We start from the raw sequence: 19,743 nt of genomic DNA on the forward strand, positions 1-19,743 counted from the left end.
TTTTCAAACGACAGCGCTTCGCTCTGTGTGCTCTTGAAAAGTTCCAAGAAGATCCGAAGTTTTTTCTTTTTGGCTCGGTTGGTATATAAACAAGCAAAACTGCGCATTAGGGACGAATAGCAACGTGAAGAGATTCAAGAGCTGCTATTTCATCCAGAAAATACAACGGTTTGATGTGGCTTGTGGGCCGATGGAATTCTCGGTCCATATTTCTTCGAAACTTATGCCGGTGAGACCGTAACCAGCAATGGCGACCGCTTTCGTGACCGACTATTTGATGTTTGAAATTTAAGCTCGTGTTCTCAACCGCATTTGCTTTCAACAAGACGACGCCACTTCCCACACATCGCATCGAGTAACGGACTTATAGAGGAAACACTTCGGTGAGCAGATAATTTCACGTTTTCGAGCTGGTCGATATATGATATCACACGGTTATACTTTTTCTTGTGCGAATATGTAAAGTCTAAAGTCTAAGCGAAAAATGTCGCTTTGATTCAGCCTTGAGCAAAACATCACGCATACCATTCGCCAGTTACCAGTCGAAATGCTCGAACGAGTTATCGAAAATAGAACTCAACGGATGGACCGGAGACGTAGCCGCGGCCAACATTTGAGAGAGATAATCTTCAAAAAATGAATGCCAAAGAATGTGCTTTCGAATGATAATAAACATTCCCCAACAGATTTGAAATTTCGGTGTGATTTCTTTAAAAAATTAGGAATCCCCGAAATTCAAAATCATACTTGTGAAGAGCATTAAAGCTTTGTTCCAACCGAATTCAACAGTCAAATAAACTTTTCTATAAAATCCTAATAAATTATAACGGTTCACCTCCGCCTGGATTACACACTCCCTCACCTACTATATCTCTGTACTTTTCAACTGTAATTGTTTTTATTGGCAGTGAATGCCGACAACAACAAAAAAACCATCTTTAGTCAGCACATGACATTTAACATAATTAAACAAGATTAAATTCCATCAAATACAAAACAACAGCATGTGAATAATCGAACTGACAGACAGACAATCATGCTGTAAATAAAGACATGAATAGTGCAGATACATATGTATATACAATATATGTACATATGTCAGTACAACAACAAATACGCTGCATGCTTTGTCATTGTGGGACAAATGAAACGAAAGGACATTGCTGATAATTGATTTTTCAGAGAAGTCAAGCATGTTATAGGTTTATCACAAATCGTGATTGCCAAGTGAAATGCCGACAAGCATACACACATAAATACGCTCACATGTATATAGCACATATGTAAGTATATGTATGTTTACATATGTTTCTACAAGCTGTTCAAAGCAAAATTTCTCGAAAGCTTTTCAAAGACATATCAAAGCTCAATTGGTGGTACGATTGTAGTGAATTTATAAATTTGTGGCTATTGCTGTAGTATACATACATCAGGAAATGAATGCATGACTGTAGTTCATGTCAATGTCTGCACAATTATGTCGTATTAACTTCCTTTGTAGCGGTCATCAGAGGCACAGCAGCTGTCCAGCTACCAAATTCCAGTAAATGAATTTCACATTTATTTTTTTTTTGCTTTAACCATGTCTTTATTTTTTTAAGCAAAAGTAAATACGTACATAAAATTCAAAAAAATGTTTAAAAATAAGTTGCTATTTTTATGCATATAAAACGCTTTCCAATTTATTATTATTACTTTTTTAGGATGGACTTCCGAATTGAAGTTCATATCACTGATAACCTCTTTGAACGAAATTTCAACATGAATTTCTCCTCAATTTTTTTTTAACTGAATGCCTTCAGAAGCGTTCAAAACTTGAATTTTCTGTTATGACGCGCTTCATCTTCGTTAACTGAAAAAATTTTCCGTTAGTATTTGCCCAAAAATAGATTTGAGTGAACATTTTGACATACTGATCATAGCTCTAAATGTCCTATAATCTCGGCATTGTGAGTTTACATTTTGTCGTAGGAACAGACCGTAAAATCGGCAGGTCCCCTTATTTTGACATTCTGAGATGACATTTTTCAGCAGCAGCAGATTGTGAGGTCGGTAGGTTGTCCAATTTAGACACTGTGATTGCATAGCAATCAGTACCAAAGCTGACTAGCAGTTCAAATTTATACTCCATTGTGATCATTTTCTTTTAAAAGCCCGAAAAACCATGTTGCTGCTAGCATTTCTGATTCACTACTATTTTATAAGAGATCTGTGTTTCAAATGGTGAAAGAAAGTCGCAATAATTGCTCGGAAATCCCTTCGTTAACAGCACAATATTGCTTTTTTCTTGATTTGGTCTGGGAAGCTGAAATTCCAAACTGGATAACTGCTACAGATGTTATTATCATTTTTGAGTTTCCATCAAGGTCCGTCCTAAAATTTGTCTTATGTCTAAGATCCTTATTTCTTGTTCATTATCTCTCTTCTTCATAATACTAAATTTCCGAAAACCAAAGAGGAAGAATGTGAAAAGTCAATTTCACATTGTGTTTGAGTCCACCTACTGTTGTTCCAAGAGCGTTTTCGAATAATGTAGTTTATCAGTATCGGTAGTGAAACCATCTGATAGCCAATCTACACTACACCGCTCACAGAACTTATATTTCGAACAAAGTATGAAGAAAAGATCCGTATTAATCTCTGAGCCTAATTGAGATGCCACGTCTATTAGTACCTTAGCCAGCTAGGTGCTGCAATACTCTCATAGAACTAGCTTTCTATACTAGGTCAAAGGCAAGAAGGCGTATCTAGATTTACATACCAAATGTACCATCTCATCAAGTTTGATCCGAACTGATGAAAATAAAAATCATTTTTACGCATTTGAATATAAATCTCTTTTATTACCTTCAAAAGAGACTCCTTTTGAGCCAATACAATCATGCCAACAATAAGTACAATATTCCCAACACTTGTTATGAGCTTCGGCTCGATAGGCTAGGAAGGCCTACAGTCAGCGAATGACTTCTATTGGCTTCAATGGAAGCGAATTTTTCAGTTTCGAAAACAGTAAGAAGTCACTGCGAACCATATATGTATATCGAATACGATGGCTGAGCAATGATTCTCGTGAATTCTTTATCACTAATCAGAGCGTTTACGACGAATAGCTTCACCTTGACTTTGATCGACTTTCACCGACTTTGATGTGGTTTTTTTCGGTTTGTGCGGTTCTTCGGTTACTATGCAAAAAAAAAAAACAGGCGGGTCTCTCACTTTACCTTGCCTTCAAACGAATGTTTTTTGGCTTCCCAGAGTATACTTGGTCTGAACCCGAAAGACGTGAGCTGCTTGCGCCAAATGTAAAATAATCGTTTCTAGCCACTCCCAAGTGAATGGCTCTTCAGATTGCACCGACGTCTTCGATAATTCGTGAAAATATCTCGTCAAATACAAAAGTTTTCCATACAACCATTTCATTCCGATAGGACAGTTTGTATGGCAATCATAAGCTATATTGGTCCGACATCAAAGGTGCCGGCAAATGAGCAGCTTCTTGAGGAGAAAAGGAAAAGGTGCAAAATTTCAGATTGTCATCACAAAAACTGAGGAACCACAGCCCTAACTGACATGGCTAAGTCAACTCAGCTCGTCAGGCTAATTTTTTATATATGTATATGTTTATGGGGTCTACGACGTTTTTTGGTGTTACAAACTTCGGGGCATACTTAATATACACTGTTCAGGGTATAAAAACTTAATTTCGGGTCAATTTGACCCATCGTCGTTGCCGTCGGGTTAAATAATTTTATTTCGAATATTTTTATTATTTAGATTCCATATTTGAATAAGTTACCAAAAGCAATAGTCATTTCGAAAAATGTAATTATTGCTTACCAAATCGCAGTCGCAACACCTTTTGCTTACTGGGTTTTAACAGCACCGCTGCAGAAATTTCATTTTGCACTCATTACCAGCGATGTCTGGGGCAACCGCCGGCCAACGAGCGGCATTAACTACGTGATTACAATTCACTTTTACGTCTGTCCATGCAAATGTCGGTGCGACCAACTGGCCTCGCCAAATATCTATATGCCGCTGTTTGTTGTTTGTGTATGTGTGTATATCCGTGTGTCGTTGCTCAAACAATTTCTCTGCTCGACTGAATGTTGCTATTATCTCGATGTCTGTCCAACTGTCTATATGGCTGCCAGCGCTGTCCATTTCGTCGATTTCTAAGCAAACTTTGTGTTTCCTCGTTTGCATGACTGCATGTGTGTGTGTCTTTGGATTATCGCTCATTCCCACGGGCATTCGGCGTTGGGCGCCGAGACTCGCCTGATGTCCTAATAACGTTTTGTTGCGCATTGTTATTAAAAATTCGACGCTAGAAATTTATGGGGCAATGCTCCTCCGCGTTTGTGTGAGTGAGTGTGTGTGTGACGGCGTTTGCTGCAAATGGCTGGGCTCGCGGCTTCTCTTTATCGAAGCGCTGTGCAAATTTGTATTCAATTTCAATTTGTGTAGTCCTGATGCTGGTGATTGACTTTAAATAGATTGGCGATGGCGTGAATCGAAATGGAAATGACGGCTAAAGTAGAAAGGCAATTGATATATGGTGAAGGAAAAAATAATAATAATTTCATGAAGTAAATGTGTAATTTTGGGGCAAATTTTGGTCCTGAAAATATATTATGTTCTAGTAATATTATCGATTTCCTTTGATCATTTAAGAGATCTTCAATATGTCAATTTATCCTGATGATTCCTACGTGCTCAGCTCCTCCGAGCGCATACAATCGATTTCGATTTCAGTCTTTTCTCCCTTTTCGTCCGACCCCACTAGATTCAACGAGTTGTCCGCCCGGGCATCTATCGGGAGTAATTTGAGAACCACCCATTCGAAACGCATGGACTCCTTTGCGACACTGAGAGGAAGAACTCCTTGTTTAGGAGTATCTGATCTGGTCCTCTCCAGCCTCGTCAGCCTCCAGTTTTGGGTGGGTCAAAAGTTTTTACTAACTTGGTCAAACTTACAGAGAACAAATCTTTCAAAATTGGCCGAAATTGGACCATAAATTTTCAAGCGCTCAGGACAGATTATGTGAATTTTTGATGGTTACGATAAGGAGACCTGATGCTAGGGATAAGGAGACATCGCTTCACTAGTACTGATCTCACTGTCAGCGAACTCAAGGCTAATACCTCAGTCCCACTATCGGAGTAGATAGTCACCAATCGGAGTAGGTGATCTTCATAGTAGCTAACTCCAGTTGGAAGACATTGCATTGATTAGGAAGTCAATGCTTCCCGCAAGCTTTGATCCATCCGTTATAAAGCTAACCGCTACTCTTCTCCAACGAGCCCTTCTCTCCCATGCTTCCCTCGAGTGTGCGAGGATTCCTCAGAGTCCAGGCTTACAGTCATATAAATATCAATATTCTCAAGTCTAAACTTGGTTCATAATACTTTACGTAAATATTGCGAGAGTATAAAATACTTCATTTCTGTCAAGTTTCGCTATTTCATCTGGATGTCTAAAGCGATGAGATCTGAGTGTTTTAGCTTTCATCAGACAAAGAGCGGCATATTCGAGAATGAAGTTTTGAGATTTCGAATGCAACTAGCATACAGTAAAATGTTCTCGTCTTTCATCTGGATGTCCAAAACGATGAGATCCGATGTGTTTTAGCCTTGATAAAGGCAGGATTCAGTGAAATGTTCACTCTTATCGCATGAATCTCGACTAGTATTCAGTTGGAACTCCTACATCCATTGAAAGTTGGACTTTGCTGAGAGCAAGTAGTTCACCAGAACTCTTATGATTTGTCCTAGGCCAGACGAAGATTGCAACTACAATTGCCCGACGCTTGTTGAGCTGGTCTGCGGTCCAACAATCCAGTAGGTAAGCGTAGGAAGCCAACTGGCCTCTCCTTCGCTTCTATTCAGCAGTTATTGGGACTAAGCCTAGCCAGCTCATTAGCCTTACAGTTTCCTTCAGAACCGCTGTGGCCAGATGCCAAAACCAGTCTAATAAGGTAACGAGGTACTTTGCTAGAGATATGGAGACATCCTTTCACAACTCTTGTTCGCACAGTCAGCGAACTCAAGGCTAATATCTCTTCCCAACTAGCGGTGCGGATAGTCACTACTCGACGTAGGAGATCTTCTGCTACCTTCATGGCAGCTAACTCCTTTTTGAAGACTCTGCTTTGATCAGGAAGACAGAAATTGGAGCTGAAGGATAGTTTCCAACAGGGCTCTTTTCCACCGGCCCTTCTCACAAGCTTTGATCTATTCGTAATAAAACTCACCGCCGCTCTCTTCCAGCGAGCTCTACTCATCCATGCCTCCTTTAAAAATATGCGAGCAAAGAAACTGCATACATCTAGGCTGGGATCGCCGTCTTGGTAATACACGTACTTTGGAATGGAATCAAAGTTTACGATGTTTCCAGGTGACCCAAGTCGTACTGTATGTACATATAACTGATCAGGATGAAGAGCCGGGTTGAACTCCGGGTGACTGTCTATCTGTCCGTACAAGTTGTAACTTGAGTAAAAATTAAAATAAATTGATGAAACTTGGACCATATGTCCTTCCTTACTTGTTTTAAGATTAATCACTTTTTTTTACTGAACTGTACTTCTACCTCAAACTCACAAAACCGTACGATACTTATGTACGTTGACTGTCAAAACTCTTAACTAAAGCATCAATTAAATACCAATTACAACAAAACTCATTTAACATACATTACAAATACATAAAAACTTAGGAAAATACAAAAATGTGTCACCATAAAACCTAAAAAAAAAAATCCACTCCTCATGTGAGAACGAGGGTTTGTAAGCACCACCTTGCCACACATCCAGAATTATGCAAATCGTTTCCATTTATTATTCCACTTCCCTTCTTTCTCTCCTCTCTGCAACCGAAGTGTATTCGCTTTCCCTTTATACCCACATACCATCGAAGCACCAACGAGGGCAATGCGAGCGACAGACTTTTAACAATACGAGTTGCTGCGAAGAAAGCACCGAACAAAGTAGAATGCAAAACCCTATTTTCCCCAACACACAACAACAACTGTAGCAACAACGCAGCCTCGTGATGGTATGAAAAATGCAAAATATCATCGCCATTGTCGCGAAGTGCTGACCTCGGGGACACCGCGGTCTTAACCGCTTATTCAGGCAGCGTGGAAATTTTTGGTCAAATTATTCCACCAAAGAAGGCTCCAGCTCGGCTATTAAGTGGTGGAAAATGTGTATGCGGTACATACGCGCGACGAGAAGACATAAAAAAGTGTTAAAATTAATTCTGCTTTGTTAACGAAATGGAGGGGCAAGTACAATATTTGTTTAAAAAAATATGGCTTTGCCAACTTTTATAGGCGAAAAAAGTTTCGTCAAAGTTTTCGCATAGTTTGCATGAGAAAAGTTTCAGCAGCCGCACCGGAGCAACAGCCGGTGGCATTGGCAACCGAAACAGCTTTGAAAAATAATACATGCTGAGCACTTTGCGTATTTAAAATTTATGGAAGATTGTAGCGTTTACAGTTACATGTGCTTCAGGGTTGTAATTAAATGTAAGAAAACATTATTTACTTTAGCTTTTACCGACTAAAGTTCAACTTACATATTCTGAAATAAACTGGTGGTGTTCGAGAGGCGGTGCCGTAGATTTTTCTGCATTTCCTCCTAGAAATTTAAAACTTCGAAGACATTTCCAGCAAGAAAAATCTGAGAATTTTGAATAAGAAAATTCCTAGAAATTTTAGGAGAATAATGAGGTTGCGCAATACACTTGTGCCAAGGTTTTTTTTCCAATCCTCGAGACAGTTGTTCAAGTCAAATTCCGAAATAGCCTCCAATACACTTAGCGATTCACATTTAATGTCATCAATTAACTCAAAACGGTTTCCCTGGAGCGGTCGTTTGAGTTTTCTGAATAGCCAGAAGTCACACGGAGCTAAATCAGTTGAATGCGGTGGTTGTAGCACGATATTGGTTGAAAATTTGGCGAAAAACTTATGAAAAATCAATGCCGAATGCGGCGGTGCGGTTGGTTTGAGGCTCTATGTTCCACCAAGGAACTACGGCAAAATATACTATACATGCGACTGTGCATTGTCGTGAAACAAAAATCAAGAATTGTCGGCCCATAATTCCGACCCCTTTTTACGAATACGTTCGCGCAAATGACGCATAACACTCGAATAATATTTCTTGTTGACAGTTCGGACGGTCGTAAGGAATTTACCTGCACCACACCTAGATTTCTTCGATTATCCAACTGCCAACATAACCTTGATTTTTGACCTGCTTTGACGTGGTTTTTCGGCTTCAGCTCACCTTTGCCACGACATTCGGCAGACTGATCGTCAGTTTTCTGGTCGTAAGCATTGCTCGGTAATAATACGTTTCATGACATCCTGGTAGTCGGAAACCATTGTTTTACAGACGTTAATGCGACACCGTTTTACTTAGATCTCTGACTGTTAATCGTCGATTGTCAAGCACCAACTACTTTGTTTTGTTGACGTGTTGATCATCACTTGATATTGATGGCCGTCTTGGACGTGGTTCGTCGTCAACGCGTTCTCCACCCCGTTGAATAATTTTTAACAATCAAAAATACTTGCTCGCGACAAAAAATTATCATCGAAGGTCCTCTGAACAATCTGAAAGTTTTGTTAACAGAAATCTGATTCTCCAAACAAAATTGATGGAACTTCTTTGTTGAGTAGTTTCACTCATCGTAAAAATTGCCAAATGCACTTTATGTACTTCAGAAAGACAATAGCATACTACTAACACTAATGATTATTTTAAAAGTCTTACTATTTTTTGGATTGCCGGGATTGTCGAGACAATTCCGGATAAATTGGAGTTCAAACTACTATAATATCCAGAACGTAGTTGTATCAGGGATCCTCTAGATTGTCAAGACAACTGTAGCTCTTCGCCTGCTATAGGTGATTGTTTAACTCAAAGTACGATACTCATTGAGAGGTAGTCGGTGAAGATGCTATTGGTTCCCTTGTGAATGACGGTCGATGCGTTAGTTGTGTCCGTAATGTTGTCGTTGTAATCAGGGAAAGACCTTCAGATGCTCCTAGGAGGCAGCTCTCACAAGCAATCCTTTGTCTGCTGAGAGGCATTCAATAATGCGTAAGGCAGTGTTCTAACATTTCTGAAGCTTCTTCGTCTTCATTTCACCACATCCTGACGACCAAATCAATACTACATAGTTGACAACCGGTCGACCACGATTACTTTCACCTTTCCCACAGGTGCTGCCGGCTATCGAATTAAGGGTTCAGTTATAGGTATGTGCTTTGGCAATACTTATAATCGTATGCAAGGTGAAGGAGCGCAGGGTGCCATGTGTAACGCCTAAAATCTTATAGTTGTGTACAATCGGAATTTTAATGCTATCGACTGTAATATTAAGATTCAATCTGTATTCCTTGTAGAGAACTGAAATGTTTGTTACAACATCATGTGCCTCATATATCAAGCTCAAGAAAATTTTTCGTCGAAGATTAACCTACGTAAAAATCTTGATTTTCTGTAAAGCATTATAGCTTTGGACTTCTTATGAGAATTTTTCGACATCTATTGTTATTAATAGTGGGTTTCTGAGTACGTTATAACAAGCTTTCCCAAAACCATTGAACTAAAATAATCTATGCTTTGCTATTTCGAGAGATAAATGCTTTCAAATTGTCTTATTTTGATATTTTTTCGCTTGAAAGAAAACTTCTTTATTATACAAGCAGCGTTCCAAAGTAAACAGGACTTTAAAAAAACAGAACAAATGGTTTTTTCGGCAAAATCAAATTATTTTATTCAAAATAGTCTCCTTCTGCTTCATTACAGCTTTTTGCACGATCTAAAAGCATGTCGAACGAGTGTTTTAGCTCGTTGACCGGTATGGCCGCCAGTATGCCAGTGCAAGCCTTTTGAATGGCCTCTACGTCTGCATAACGCTTCCCTTTCATGGGCAAATGTATTTTTCCGAATTCCGAATGAATACGTTAATGATTAAAATGTGATTTTTGGTCAAATAATCATCCTTCGAATGTTGGATTCTGCGCAAACCTTTCGTAAGCCCAAATGCGATAAATCAATGTTTTGGAGATGCTCAATTCCATTTCCATGAATTTCAATGATGATTTCGGCTGATTTTTGATGAATTCACGCACAGTTTCGATGGAATTTCCGGTGATCACGGATTTTGATTGGCCCAAATGTGGATCGTCATTTATGTCCTCACGACCACTTTGAAAACGTTGAAACCGCTCGTGCACTCTGCTACGGGATATATGTACAATCATCGCCGTAAACTTGTTTCATCAATTGAAACGTTTCGGTAAAAGTTTTACCAATCTTAAAACAAAATTTGATGTTAGCTCTTTGTTCGAAGCTCATTCTCGCACTGATAACACAAACATACTGCCACTTAAAATGTAATAATTTCACTTCCAATCTATGAAATTTCATGAAATTCTCACTGGACAATTGACGAAGATAGCAGATTCTAACGTACCAGTCGACATATAGATGGCGCCACCAGAGGCGCTAGATTCAAAAAGTCCTGTTTGGAACACGCCTTGCATATTTAAGTAGAATATTTTAAAAACCTGTAGTTACGACAAGAGTTGACTCTTATGAACTTTCTTATTATGAGATCTGTATATCTTGGCCTATTTTTCACCCTATGTGAACGTGAAAGGGAGAAAAACTTGGAATCAGAATAAATGAATAAGTACCTAGAAAATGTATTTTGGGTAGTGTTCCTTCGAGTTTCTTATGAAAAAAATTGTCTGAAGGAAAAAAAGTTACCCTTAGTTTCAAATTTCGCAGTTTTAAGGATACTATAGTTGGAAGCTCTTTTGGTAAGACCAAATAATACCTCCAAACTGCCCTGATTGAAATAGATTCAGGAAGTTTGAAAGAAGTTGAAGGATTGCTAATATTGTTAAGGTAGTTTGAAGATCAATTCGTTGATTTGCAGACCACTTTTACATGAAGGTATCTTCCGAAAAACTTATTCAAAGGAGACCAATAACTATGATGGTAATAATAAAAGCCATAAGACATTGAGAAAAGACGTTTTGACTACAACATGACTTTTACTTATTAGGCGCAGCCAAATATTTCTTTGACCTCTGCTTATGTCACTGCTCGCCAAAATATTTTTGTTTCCTGAAAATGCGCTAAATTTTAAATCAACTCTGTAATAATATTTGCTTTGCTTTAGTTTTTATGTTTGTGTTTTTTTTTGTTTTTGCTTTATTTTTTGCCAACTTTGGAACTCATTACGAGACTTCAAAACGCTCACAGAAGTGCGATCACATTTCCAGGTACTACACGTAGTACCTTCCCCCCACCGCGGGCACTACCTTTCCACCCCACGAATAGCCAAAAGTTTGGCATAACATAAGCCTAACTCAAAGGCTTTATAGTTGTTGTCGTTATTGTTGTTCTTATGTAATAGTTATGTGCCAGCGCAAGTAGCTTGGCACAGGAAGCGCTGGTGGTAAAGGCACTGACTGACAGCAGCGGCAAGGTAGGGCGCGGGATTGGCGTTGGTAGTAAACTAGCGGAAACGGAAGTTGGAGCACATGAAAAGGATTTCTGCTCGTTACTCGAATTCGCAACGAAATCAGTAACTGGAACTGAAAAACCAGCAGGAGGGAGGGTTGGCAGAGGTGGAGTGAATATATAAAGGTAAATGTCAGGTGTGTTATATGTGGGTGTGTGTGCGCTTGTGACGGCCGTTAACTGCCTGCCTGCCAACGCGACTCTCTCTCCCCCTGTCTTCTTCTATATCTGTTTGTCAGCTGCCGCTGTTTGCTGCGTCGCTGCACGCGCACACTATTTTCGTAACAATTGCAATTACACCGGTAACAATGACATTTGCGCAAAGTTGATGACTTGAGAGAAATTGCAAAAGGGTGCGGAAGCCCCGCGCGCGCTGCGCTGTCATCAGGCAAGTTATAAGGAATAAAAGCATATAAAATGGCGACTTCACGCACAGCAATCCTGTTGAAAGGTTTGCTGAAGTCAGCTCCCAGCACAAAGGAGCCCATGCCAACAACAACAACAACAACAAGAACCGCTTGGTGCCATGATGACAGCAGACACTCAAGGAGCGCTGAAGTGAGTGGGAGTACGCGTAAGCCAGTTGTTGGGTTGCGGAGGGGGGAGGGTGGCTGACGCAAACGCAGCACCTGATTATGAAAAGTTAAATGCAATCAACTCGTCTCAACTCAGCTCAAACTGAACTTGACTCATGTTGGCAGTCGGCTCAGCATTAATGGGCGCAGCCAGCGAGCTAAAGTTCGAAAATGGCTATAAAGTTAAATTAAATTTGATTTGCCGTGAGCAGCGCGCAAACTTTGACACTCTGCTTTACGGCCAGTGCAAATTCGCAAATTTTCATGCGTCTACTTTTATTTTCCATAATATGGAAGGGTTGTATGTGCTATTTGCAAGCGATATGTTTTATGAGCAATTTTCTGTGTTCTTTCCATTTAAATTGCCAGACACAACGCAAAGAAAACAAGTGGCGTCGAAACAAGGCAGCGAAAAAGCCAAATTAAACTGTTTAAGTCAGCGAGTGAAGCATACCTTTAGGAGCGGAGAAAATATTTTTATTTTTTAGATGGTTAGGATGACTTTCTGGTGCTTAAGCATTATTGTGTTGTTATTTTTAACATTAGATATTGACGCAGTGGTAGGGCATGTGAGCGTAATACTCTTTAGACCATGCCAGTTTTCAGCCACATTATTAAGGTGTACAATATCTGTTGCAACACTGAATTTCAGTCGGATAATTTAATAACTGTAGGCACCAACTACTGTAAATTTCATCTAGTCGTGGCCATGTTTGGACACGATGATGTTATGGTAAAAATACTCGAGAGATTTAAATTTCAAAAGATTTGAAAAGATTAATCAATAAAATCTCTTGGTCCAAAAAACCATGTTGCCATAAATGACTGATAGGTTTACAATAGTTTAGAACCACATAACGGAATCGTAAATCGATCATTCGAAGTGCCATAAAAATCAGATAATAAGCAAGTAACTTACGTACATACAGATGGGCGTAACTCTCATTGGACCATGCCCATTTTTGTGTACATTAGAAGCGTATCCAAAACTTATTGCGTCACTTAATTTCGGGCTGATATCTTAAAATTTGTGAGTGCCAGCATCCAAAACTGAAAACTGTTATATGGGAAGTAGGCGTAAATTTCATCCGATAGTGCCCATTTTTGGACACGATAATGTTAGCACAAAAAAACTCAAGGGATCCAAATTTCAACTGACTAAGTTAATATGTAGTTTTAATAATAATATTTAAATAGATTATAATTTAGGTAAAAAAATCTTTATATGACTGGTGGGTTTTCACCGGGTAAAATAAATTTCGGGAAACCGTAACACGATTCCCTAAACAACACAATATTAGCTGGTACAAACTCCATAAAAAGGTAGCTTCTTCTTTCAAGTCCGGTTCAATCAATAATGTGTTGAAAAGTCACATTTGCAAAGAAATAATCTATTACTTAATAGCCATGTGTAATTTACCCAACCCTTTCTACGCATTTTTCATTCGAACTTTTACACTTAATTCCTAAAGCTAATAAAAACAAAAACAACAAAAAACTTAATGTCCACATTAGAAAGGTGTACTTTATTTGAAGCTCAATGCTCAATTGTCCTAAGCTAGCAAAAGTCATAAAAAATTCACACACAAAGAAAATCCACTTGAAAACGAGACGAAAGTTGCAGTTGATGAAATACGAATGAGTAGCTGGTGATTTCAACTTTTTATTAGCAAATATATACAAAAAAAAAATTTAAAATAAAAAAACAACAACAATTTACGTCAGCGTTGCTAGAGAGTTTTTTCGCTTCTTCTATGTACTTACACACACGCCTGCGAGCACAAAAGCGACCACACACACGCGTTTTTTCTATACTTCGACTCACATGCGTGCGCTATGGCGTATACGTAACCCCACACTGAGTAGCTGCTTGGTTGAGTGGGCGTAAAGCCTTTGCAAGCACATATCCGACTGCATGAGCTAATGAAAATTTCGAAATGTTATACCAACAACGCGTTGAAATTTAACCCATAGTGCTTTTTGTTGTTATTGCAGCTCAACTAATTTCACCTCACATTGCATTCGTCGCCTGTTCGCCATGATCGCCATAGCACCATGCAGCATAATTAAATTCAATTTATCACCCATCTGTTTTATAATTAGTGAATTTTACTGCGCAGCCACAAGCATCAATAAATGTCACTGACGTTTTGTTGGCCTGATATCTCTCGTTTTTATTGCATACTCATTTGGTTATGTAAATAAACTGCTGGTGAAAATGGCATGCGAGAGTATTTAATGAAATTACAGTTTTAATGTGGCTTTATTCACATTTATTGAATTAATTAATATTTCTAAAACTAATAACTTGTCTGTTTATGATTTTTTATTAAATTAATTTCAATATAATTGAATTTAAATGTATGTTGCTGTGTGTATATTTGGAAGTCAGAAAACGCTTTTTTGGATTTTTTTTTTCAAAAGACATTTAATTTATTAAATTAATAAAAATAATGCAAATTTACGAAATTTAACGAAGTTTAAGAATCGGTAGCTTATTTTGAAATATTTTTCATACTCTTGATTGCGTAGCCGATCTCTACAAGAAACTTCGAAAAATTATTGTCTAACGGCGAAGAAGATTTTTCCTTCAAATTTTCTACTGCGGAAACTAAAAATAATATGATTAGTTAAAATTTCGATTTTAGGCAAAATGGCAACTTTCCTAAAAAAAAAAGTTTTTGTTTTTTGTAAAAAAATTTACACTTTAGTGTGGCTTGAAAAATCGAAGTTATTATCAAAAATTTTATCTTTCTATCATTATCTGACAAAAATATACACAAAGTTAGTTAAGTAGAAATTCTCCCACAGTGAACTTAATTTACGCTGGATGCGCCATATTCATGCAATATCCTTTTCAATGAAATTACGTCCGTTGTGCCTCTAGTGGGCATCCTTTGAAGTTTTCATGTCTGTTGGGTTCCAAGATTTGTGTACTGTGTCCATGATAGAGCTGAGCATTTACAGAGAAAGCAGATAACCGTTTTCGTATTCTCTTCTGCGGCAAATATTGTCGTAAAGCCAATTTTTAGCGCATGGCCTCCAAAAGACCAGCGCCCCGTTACATTTGCAGTAAGTCTGTATATTAGGTTGTAAAATATCCCTTCCGCTTTTCTGCTCTTTATTCAATGCTTTATAAACACTTTTTACAGTGATCGGATTTAGTTCAAATATGCACCGTTTCGTTCGATAATCTGTTTTCAACTAGACGGCAACTTCATAATACCCCCCTCGTAGAAGACCCTCTCCTTATTTGCGAAGAACTCGGACAGCCACTTTTCCCAACCCTCTTTTGAGTTCAACTTTACACCAACGAGGGCGTTCACTATGGACAGGAACAGGTGGTCAATCCCATCTTGGCCACTGAGACGATTCATCGACCTTCGACCACGACCGCTTTCACTTGGTATTGTCGTATGTAACCCATTTTTCTTCGCCAGTCACCATCCGCTTCAAAAATGGGTCGAGCTGATCCAGTCCAGAAAGTTTTTTTGCGTCAAATTATGCAGCACCCAAACATCAAGCTTTTTTGTCTATCCAGCCTTCTGCAGATGGCTTAAAATGGTTTGGTGACTAACTTCCAGCTTCTGGGCGATGTCACGAGATGCCACATACCGGTCTAACTCCATGTTTTCCATGATTGGATCGGTATTCGTCGTCACAGATCTTCCGCCGGCTCGCTTATCTATGCTGTCGTTTTCACTCGCTCTGAATCGTCGAAACCATTCCTCTGCAGTTCGAAGTGATAGAGTACTATCCCCCAAAAATTTAAAATGGCGCGAATTTCGGCGTTAGTGAACTCCATGTTTACACGTCTATAACTGTTCAACTCAATATCCAAATAATTAAATAGTTTGTTATCTTGCAGCTTGTTATTAAGTTCTATCTGCTCTGAGCTAATAATTCAGGCTCTTTTTTCCCCCAACGGGAGATATATTGAGATTGAGTCCGTCTCGGATTTGTCTAAAGAGGCTTCTAGCTTTGGCAACTCGTTTTCCTTTTCGTTCCTGTAATTGTTCCTGTGACCGGTTACCCAAATTATGGAGTAATGGAGTTGACCTGTCAGTGAGCGGAAAGCTTTTCGGCAGTTTTTGGCGATGCTGGAATCAAGCTGTGGTGTCGACAAAGCCAGTAAGGCGGACTTGGCTATGAGTTTATATAGTTTCTTTCAGCATCCTCCCATAGTTGTTCAATAGAACTCCACAGGCTTTCTTTATACTTCATACCTTAAGTATTTTGCCCTGCTGGACAGAGAAGGTGTTGTACTACTAGTTGAGGGTATTTGAATTTAGAAGCTTAATGAAATTCATTTATATTTCTTCTACTCATGAAAAGCATCAACTTTCGTACAGCTCTTTCCATAAGCTCACTGATTGCGGAAGGAACCATCCCTGATACAATCAAGACTATATCTTCTGTATATACAATTGTTTTCACTCCGCCTCCATACTTCCATTGAAGTAGTGTTCCATTTAGCACCATGTATATCAAAAAAAAAGTCGTGTGAAATTTTCAGGTCAATCAGTCAGAGGATATGGTTCAGTATAGATCAGTTGATACAAAAACCTCCTGATTCGAATTAAAATATATAAATATAGATTTGAAGTTCGCCAAACCAATTAAATTATCGATGTATATGCGATCTAAGGAGGGTTACAAAGTTTTTTTTTTGTTTTGGTTTGGTTGTAAACACTTCCACATTTACAGAATAGGAATATATAGAGGTTATATACAATACTTAATTGCCACCAAGGTGGCATTTGGAATATCAAACCTAATTATAAGCCCTCCTAAGATAGTCGAAATATCGATGAAACCGTTTTGAAGTATTACGAAAAGGAAGAAAATTCTTACTCTTTCGAAATTATTTTATTACTTCTCAACAGATCCATTAAATTTTGTATTTGCTTTTCATTTAACAGATATCTGATGATGATCGAATGAGCTTAACTACAGCCGTATCTGATGAAGATGATGGCGAAAGTGTCATGGCGTCACCATATAAAGCAAAGGCAACTGGAACTGCTGCTTCCTCATTCAACTGTACTGGCGCTGTACGCAAAGCCGGGTGAGTCATATTTTACATACAAGTATGATTAAAATGTGGAAGAAACGCATAAAAAGAAAGGCTAAATAATCGAATCTAATATGTCAGTTAGAAGATTTATAAATATTTATTTCATTCAAAAAAAGGAAAACTTGTCATATGTAACAAATTATTGTAATTAGGGTATCTGTCCTTGCTAAGCTGTTTTTGTGACAGGGAATGTGTCTTCGCTAAGCTGCTCTGTAAATCAGTGTTCCAAACCCAAATTCAGACTGATAATTCACTTCTCGATTTAAAAGCAGTCACAACCAAATAAATATGATTGGAATATACTAAGAAAATGCTCCAACTAATATCAAAATCAATAATATCATTTAATATAATTACGCTTAGCTTTAAAAATAAACGTACCTGCATTTTGCTTGCGCCTGAATGTATACTATACAGTTTTACAATAATTTCAAAACTAAAACTATTTCATTTTTCAACTAACCACCACGTCTTTAAATGTAAATGTATTTTTGTAAATTTCAGTTTCTTATCGGTGAAAAAATGGCTACTCCGCAAAAAGCATCAAATCGAATTGGCACGCAAACGAGGCTGGAAAGGCTATTGGGTTTGCCTCAAAGGCACCACACTACTCTTCTATCCGTGCGATTCACGTGAGGGTCGTAGCGTTGAAGCGGCACCAAAGCATTTAATTATTGTTGATGGTGCGATTATGCAACCAATACCGGAGCATCCCAAACGTGATTATATATTCTGTTTGAGTACAGCATTCGGTGATGCGTATCTATTCCAGGCGCCATGTCAGGTGAGTGCATTAAAAGGGAGTAGAATCCATAACATACACACATCTACATATATACATTATATATATATATATTTGAATACTCTTATATCAACGAGCATACTTGCTTGTATCCGTAGCAAGCATACAAACCTACAACTGTTCAGCAGGAAACCCAATAAATAAGACAGGCGTCGAGTAGTAGTATCCATTAGAGATATTGCTTTCACTATCAGTATTATCAACGGCTGCGCTATCATCTAGCTCAATCAGTCATATACTCTTGCATGTATACATATGCGTTGCCGTATTAAAGCTGTTTGAGCAAGATATAAAACTTAAAGTAAATGAAATCAAATATTGCATCGCTTGCTTCTGGTGTTAGGTAAATTACGCTGTAGTCTTGCTAAAAGAAATTACATCAAATTTTCTTTTCCTGTAGTAATTAACACACACTCGTATAGAAATATTTCGTCTGCTTTATTCCCTTTTATATTTGTACGAAATTTTAGTTGCTTAAGTCATACTATCCTATTGTTATCCACTCAAGCTGAATAGTTTTAAATAAATAAGAAACAAAGGAAGGCAGAAAACGTTGCCTATCTTTAGGATCAATACGTCAGTAGAAGCATATTTTAGCAAAGTCACACACCACATATTCCTAATTTATTGGCTACAAACTGAATTCGGTCTAAAATAATGCTGTATTCAGTGATTATTCAACAAAATTATCAAAGTTTTGCCTTAAACTGTGCTTTTTTTTGTGTGCCATGATTTCAAACTTTACTGATACCGATTGTATTACTGAGGTCTACCATGAACGAAAAAAAAATAAAATTATTGAAATAAATGATTATTGAGTTGGCCCTGTTTAGGTATCTTACATTGTTTCAATCCTATTATTAACAAAGTACCACAATTTTTAGTACAGTGTAATTAGAAGAATAATTTGGAGAAACCAAAGTTAATGGAAGATTGCTTCTTTAAAGTCCTATACACATTTCAAGGCAAATATTTATTTAGGGTATTTGCAGCCAGTAACACCCATATGAACGGGCCATTTACATAGATCCCTTTTCGAGATATTCCCAAAAATATTTTTTCAAAGGCTTAAATCGTACCTTAAAATGTCCCTCCGTCAAAGATATACATATTTCGTGAAGAATTTTCGTGTATGTTCACGAAGCAGTAGATTATGGCATACTTCGAGCTATTTCTCTTTTTCTACAAGTAATTTTTAAAACATTTCTGGCATACAAAAAAAACCTGAACCACAGAGAAACACGGGTAGAAGGTTAAAGCTACTGTAAATAAATATACGAAAATCTCTTAGTGCAGACTCCTGATTTTGATTGTAAACATGTGTTGGAACTTTTGAAAACTTGATTGATATATTATGCTCTGCAAAGAGGCATCTAAGGCTAAGCTAAATTGGTTCACTTGCAATAAAAAAACTCATCAAAAAATAAAGAATTTAATGTAAAATTTTGGATTCCTTAGATACCATAGCTGATCTCTAGAAGGACCAACAAAACTCCATAAAACAAAAGATTTATTATTACTACAGATAAAAACAAGAGAGGTTAAGGAATACCTTACCTCGATATCAATGGCGTGAAGTCATTTGTGTAATACCAATCTCAGAATCGAAGGTAGCAGTAAATCTGACGAGTTGGCAAGGAAAGCACCCTAGCCCCGCTGTCAGCAGAATAGGAACGGGTCAGGTCGTTTTTGCTACTACCTGTGGATGTCTGGGCTTCGAGAGAGCTTGGCCAG

General features: G+C 38.0%; 1 protein-coding gene across 1 annotated transcript in view; it reads left to right on the top strand.

Annotated features, from left to right (window-relative positions):
* Positions 1–19,743, top strand: part of LOC120777048 (protein still life, isoforms C/SIF type 2) — a 334,899-nt gene that overhangs the window by 72,578 nt on the left and 242,578 nt on the right. The window contains exons 2-3 of the mRNA XM_040108159.1: positions 17,053–17,198; positions 17,712–17,991. Coding sequence (XP_039964093.1) covers positions 17,053–17,198; positions 17,712–17,991 — 426 coding nt within the window. The remainder of the gene's footprint in view (positions 1–17,052; positions 17,199–17,711; positions 17,992–19,743) is intronic.

This window comes from Bactrocera tryoni, chromosome 5, assembly GCF_016617805.1.
Source record: "Bactrocera tryoni isolate S06 chromosome 5, CSIRO_BtryS06_freeze2, whole genome shotgun sequence".
Taxonomy (NCBI): Eukaryota; Metazoa; Arthropoda; class Insecta; order Diptera; family Tephritidae; genus Bactrocera; species Bactrocera tryoni.